The following is a 6,497-nucleotide window of genomic DNA, read 5'->3' on the forward strand; positions in this document are numbered from 1 at the left end:
TCTGTCAAGTAAATAAATAAAATCTTAAAAAAAACCCCTCAATTCTGCTCACAATAAAAAAGAAGGGGGGGCATGAAAACCTGTATTGTATTTTTAAGGAGAATTATGTCATTGCAACGTTTTCATTAGCATTGTGCTCGTTTTGATACACTTGTCCACTAAAGTAATGTAAAAGTCGTTATTTTGACACTAAAAAAGCATCATTTTACTAAAATTAAAATTTAGGCTGGCATGGTTTTGATATACATCTGTCTTTCTCACATTTAAAGAAAAAAATCCTAGTCCAAGCTTCAATCACTTTTATGGTATAGTCTACATTTTACAATATGATTTATTTGAGAAAACACATTAAAATCATACACACACACATACTTTCAGACCATTTTTAAACAAGACTTTTAAAAAAGTGGCTTTTAATCTAAATTCTATTGCTCTGTTCCTGTAGAGTTCTGTAGAGTGACATGTTGGCTGGTTGTGTTAATGTTAGTCCCTGGAATAAGATTATCATCTTCTCCTTCAATCAAAGAATCCCACTGATCAAAATCTTTCTGCAGTCCTGTAAAATAGAAATGGTAATGAGCATAGTAAACTTTTTGAGAACATGAAACAGCTCAGTGCCTCTAGGTGGCAGCACAGCCTCGCTAGTGACAGATCCGTGATCAGGAGGCCAGGTCCCCTCCCTGGGAGCTGCCCAAGGCTGCGGCTTCTGAGTAAGAGATGGGACTAGACACCGAGCTGCCAGGCCCCCTCAGCATGGGAGTCCGCCAAGTCTGCACAGAAAAACTATTCCCTTTAACAGGCAGACTCGCTGTCTGGGATACAAAGCATGCAAAGCACCAGAATTAAATTTCTCATGCTTTTGTTTTCAAACTGATTTACTGCTATGTTACCTTGTAAACCAACTGGAGACAGTTAAAACAGGACTAATGCTGGATTAGGACAGTTTTGTCCTAAAAATCACCTGGTTTATGTCATGAAATACTCTTAGTTTCTTACCTAAATGCTTTTGTAAAAATGCTAATGAAGCTCTGTTGCTAAGATCAAGTGCTACATTTGAATCTATATCTCCTTTTAAGGTGAATATGTATCCAACTATTTTGCCAGTTGCAAAAGTGAAATCAGCAAAATTCTGATGGACTGAACCCCTGAAAGAGAAATGAGACAATCACATAGTTTGGCAAAATTATTTTTATAGTTAGGGTGCAGGAAGTATCCTAGCTGGCTATTTACTGAAAACTAAGGGAATAAAACTTGTAGATTCGATCTCTTTAGATATATTTGCGGGTCACAGGCTGTGCGCATAGGGATCTTAGAGTATATATTCATCTTGCCTTCTAGATAAAGATTCCAGTCTTTCTTGGCATCTTGGCTTTAGAAGAAATGATTTCAGCTCTTATTTTTTTTGAGCCAATACAATGTATTACATGTTGCAGGGACTGTGTACTCAGAGCCAGAAGCCTAGTATATTTGCTTACCAACACCACCTAACTTCTTTTCTATTGGATGCCAATCAAAACACACTGCACATAAGCCTGGGATTAAGTAGATTTAAGGAAAAAAAAACCGTTTTCCTTGTATTATTTAAGCTTATAGCTTATAGGTATTATTTATGAGGCTCTTTAAACCCACCGATAGCCTAACATCAAGTACAATGGCCTTTTTTTAGGGCTCATTTTCTACTGCCTCTGAGACATTTGACACTTTCTTGCAGGTTTTCTGCCCCCCTTTGTTTCCTTGACCTTCTCTTCCCTTGTTTGTACCTTCCCTTCTTCCCCTAACCACTCTGTTCTCCACTGGCTCTTCACATACATATAGACATTCCTCAAGATTCTGTTCTCAGACCAATTTTTACCCACTGGGTGGTCTTATCTACTCCAAAGATTTCATGTATAATACACAAATTCTCTACTTTCCCAGTGTGTGGCCAGACATCTCTACCCAGATTTCCCTGGCTCAAGCTAAGAGATTCCAAGGTTAGAACACATCTTTCCAGCCCCACCTGGTACACCTCTTCCTCTTCATTTTGCTGCTGCTTATAAGCTGACCACCACCCTCTGTTATCTATGCCCGAACCAGAGCCACCTGCCTCCCGTTCCTCCTTCCCTGCTTCCGATCACAACCTGCGTGTCAGAAGCACAAAGCAGGGAGAAACAGGGTCAGAAGCAGAAGCCCGGATGCTACCGACAGGGGAGGAATGGCCTCAGGAAGAGATGGTGGGGGAGAAAGGGAGGGAGCAGTCTAAAGGATGAGAGGAGCAGCAAACAGCAGGGTTGTAGTATCCCGGGAAGGTGAAATAAGGAAGTCTACAAGGTCAAGGTCAAATGGATGCAGAGAGCAAGGTCCAGGCTGCAAAAGGCTGCTGGGCTTTTTATGTCCTCTGTAGGGCCAGTTTCAGTACACTGGTGGGTGTTTTGGAAGCTAGCCCACAAGAATCAAAGTGTAAATGGACACAAATCTAATGATGTATTGTATGGTGACTAACTTAACATAATAAAATTAAATTAAAAATAAATTAATTTAAAAAAAAGTGTAAATGGAAGTAAGGATGGACTATTCTTTCCAGGTTCCTAGCAGTGAAAAGAAGGAAAAGATGTAGAGTAAGAGCCTAGTAAGGAAGTGGGGTTGAGGCAGGCTAGGCATTCTGCATTATTTCTGTTTTAAAATTAAATAGATGAGGGGGGTGTGGCAAGATGGCGGAGGAGTAGGAGACCTGGATTTCGTCTGGTCTCAGGAATTCAGCTGAATAGGGATCAAACCATTCTGAACACCTACGAACTCAACAGGAGATCGAACAGGAGAGTAGCAACAACTCTCTGAACAGAGAAGCGACCACTTTCGGGAAGGTAGGACGTGCGGAGAAGTGAATCCGAGGCGATATTCGGGAGGATAGACGGCGGGGGAGGGGCCTCCGCCGGCCGCTTCTGGCAAGTGCTAGAGCCGCGGAGCACAAAATCGGACCTTTTAGAAGTCGGCTCCGCTGAGGGACGTCGTTCCAGTGGCTAAGCGGGGGGGTGGAACCCCCACGGGACAGTGTGGTCTCAGGACCCTCGGGGTCACAGAAAGACCGGGGGTGCCTGAGTGCAGCAGAGCTCCCAGGTATCGGAGCGGGGAAGCCGGCTGCAGAGACGGAGCCAAGGCGCGGGCTCTCAGCTCGGGGTTGCCATAAACTGTGATCCGCGGCCCAATCGGGCCAGTGTGCCTCCAGCAGGGACCCAACAAGCGGCAGAGCCAGGGAGACTCCCCTTCCTCCCCTGGGAGGAGCGGCACGGGAACGCACCGCAGGGATCTGCTGGGTTTGGAGACTCCACACGGGATCGGGTGCCAGACATAGAAACACTGGGTCACAGGCCAGGTGAGCACGGAGTGCGGCCGGAGACCAGGGACAAGGGGGTGACTGCTTTTCTCTGGGGGCGCACTGAGGAGCGGGGCCCCGAGTTCTCAGCTCCTCCGGGCAGAGATTGGGAGGCCACCATTTTCACCCTGGTCCTCCAAAGCTGTACTGAGAGCTTGCAGGGAACAAAAGCTCCTGAGAGCAAACCGGAGCAGCTTGCTTAGCCCGGACCGACAAGGGCGGGGCAATTCAGCCTCCGGCAAAGACATTTGGGAACCATGGCAACAGGCCCCTCCCCCAGAAGATCAGCACGAACAGCCAGCAAGCCAAGACCAAGTTTACCGATCAAGGAGAACGGGAGAACTCCAGCGCTAGGGGAATACTGCACATAGAATGCATGGCTTTTTTACCATAATTCATTAGTTTTTCAAAGTTAATTTTTTTAACTTTTTTTTTTGAATTTTTCTTTTTCCCTTTTTCAAACAACATCTTATCAATCCCTTTTTTAAAAAAAACATTTTTTATTTTTCATTTTTAGAGTCATATTTTTATCCCTTCATAGTAGTTACCCTTATTTTTGGCATATATATATAAGCTGTTCTCTCTTTAAAATTTTGAGATACAATTTCTTCTAACAGATCAAAATATACCCTAAATCACTAGTGTATGGCTTTGTTCTATTCTCCTGCCTGATCACATTCTCTCACTTTTTTTTTCTTTTTTTCTTTTTTCCTTTTTCTTTTTAAATCTTCTTCTTTCTTTTTAAAAAACAACTTCTTATCTTATCAAGTCCTTTTATAAAATCTTTTATAATTTTCATCTTTACAGTCATCTGCCATCCCTTCATTGTAACAACCCTTATTTTGTACACATATAAGTCTTCCTTTAAAATTTTAGCAGGCACTTTCTTCTAACAGACCAAAATATGCCCAAAAGCTAGTGTGTGGCACTGATCTATGCACTAGCCTGATCATATTTGATCATATTCTGTTTTTTTTCTTTGTTCTGTTTTTGTTTGTTTTTATCTTTTTCTTTTTCCTTTTTTTTTTCTCTCTTCTTTCTTTCCCTTTCTTGTCCCCTGCTTTCAGGTCTTTTCTGATTCGTATAGAGTATATTTGCTGGAGACATTGTTAACCTGTTAGCATTCTGTTCTCTCATTCATCTGTTCTCCTCTGGACAAAATGACAAGATGAAAAAAATCACCTCAGCAAAAAGAACAAGAGGTAGTACCGTCTGCCAGGGACCTACTCAATACGGACATTAGTACGATGTCGGACCTAGAGTTCAGAATCGTGACTTTAAAGATACTAGCTGGGCTTGAAAAAAGTGTGGAAGTTATTAGAGAAACCTTTCTGGAGAAATAAAAGAACTAAAATCTAACCAAGTCGAAATCAAAAAGGCTATTAATGAGGTGCAATAAAAAATGGGGGCACTAACTGCTAGGATACATGAGGCAGAAGAAAGAATCAGCGATATAGAAGACCAAATGATGGAAAATAAAGAGGCTGAGAAAAAGAGAGATAAACAACTACAGGATCACGAGGGCAGAATTCGAGAGATAAGCGATACAATAAGACGAAACAACATTAGAATAATTGGGATCCCAGAAGAAGAAGAAAGAGAGAGGGGGGCAGAAGGTATATTGGAGCAAATTATAGCAGAGAACTTCCCTAATGTGGGGAAGGAAACAGGCATCAAAATCCAGGAGGCACAGAGAACCCCTCTCAAAATCAATAAAAATAGGTCAACACCCCGACATCTAATAGTAAAACTTACGAGTCTCAGAGACAAAGAGAAAATCCTGAAAGCAGCTCGGGAGAAGAGATATGTAACCTACAACGGTAGAAACATTAGATTGGCAACAGACCTATCCACAGAGACCTGGCAGGCCAGAAAGGACAGGCATGATATCTTCAGAGCACTAAACGAGAAAAATATGCAGCCAAGAATACTATATCCAGCTAGGCTATCATTGAAAATAGAAGGAGAGATAAAAAGCTTCCAGGACAAACAAAAACTAAAGGAATTTGCAAACACAAAACCATCCCTACAAGAAATATTGAAAGAGGTCCTCTAAGCAAAAAGAGAGCCTAAAAGCAGCATAGATCAGAAAGGAACACAGACAATATACAGTAACAGTCACCTTACAGGCAATACAATGGCACTAAATTCATACCTTTCAATAGTTACCCTGAATGGAAATGGGCTAAATGCCCCAATCAAAAGACACAGGCTATCAGATTGGATTAAAAAACAAGACCCATCAATATGCTGTCTGCAAGAGACTCGTTTTAGATACCCCCAGCTTGAAAGTGAGGGGGTGGAAAACCATTTTCCATGCTAATGGACACCAAAAGAAAGCTGGGGTGGCAATCCTTATATCAGACAAATTAGATTTTAAAACAAAGACTGTAATAAGAGATGAGGAAGGACACTATATCCTACTTAAAGGGTCTATCCAACAAGAAGATCTAACAATTGTAAATATCTATGCCCCTAATGTGGGAGCAGCCAATTATATAAGGCAATTAATAACAAAAGCAAAGAAACACATCGACAACAATACAATAATAGTGGGGGACTTTAACACCCCCCTCACTGAAATGGACAGATCATCTAAGCAAAAGATCAACAAGGAAATAAAGACTTTAAATGAAACACTGGACCAAATGGACTTTATAGACATATTCAGAACATTCCATCCCAAAGCAACAGAATACACATTCTTCTCTAGTGCCCATGGAACATTCTCCAGAATTGATCACATCCTAGGTCACAAATCAGGTCTCAACCGGTACCAAAAGATTGGGATTATTCCCTGCATATTTTCAGACCACAATGCTTTGAAACTAGAACTCAATCACAAGAGGAAAGTCAGAAAGAACTCAAATACATGGAGGCTAAAGAGCATCCTACTAAAGAATGAATGGGTCAACCAGGAAATTAAAGAAGAATTAAAAAAATTCATGGAAACCAATGAAAATGAAAACACAACTGTTCAAAATCTTTGGGATACAGCAAAGGCAGTCCTGAGAGGAAAGTATATAGCAATACAAGCCTTTCTCAAGAAACAAGAAAGGTCTCAAATACACAACCTAACCCTACACCTAAAGGAGCTGGAGAAAGAACAGCAAATAAAGCCTAAACCCAGCAGGAGAAGAGAAAT

General features: G+C 41.5%; 1 protein-coding gene across 4 annotated transcripts in view; it reads right to left on the reverse strand.

The window, feature by feature from the left end:
* Positions 1 to 282: 282 nt before the first annotated feature.
* PLA2G7 (phospholipase A2 group VII) overlaps positions 283 to 6,497 on the reverse strand; it is a 50,402-nt gene continuing 44,187 nt past the window's right edge. For all 4 annotated transcript variants that reach the window (XM_025890521.2, XM_073905041.1, XM_025890518.2 and 1 more), the window contains 2 exons: positions 997 to 1,145; positions 283 to 556 (listed from right to left, as the gene is read on the reverse strand). In XM_025890521.2, the coding sequence (XP_025746306.1) occupies positions 426 to 556; positions 997 to 1,145 (280 nt within the window). In that variant the 3' untranslated portion in view covers positions 283 to 425. The remainder of the gene's footprint in view (positions 557 to 996; positions 1,146 to 6,497) is intronic.

Source organism: Callorhinus ursinus, unplaced genomic scaffold (genome assembly GCF_003265705.2).
Source record: "Callorhinus ursinus isolate GAN/ISIS: 27379988/994484 unplaced genomic scaffold, GSC_fseal_2.0 scaffold22, whole genome shotgun sequence".
Lineage (NCBI taxonomy): Eukaryota > Metazoa > Chordata > Mammalia > Carnivora > Otariidae > Callorhinus > Callorhinus ursinus.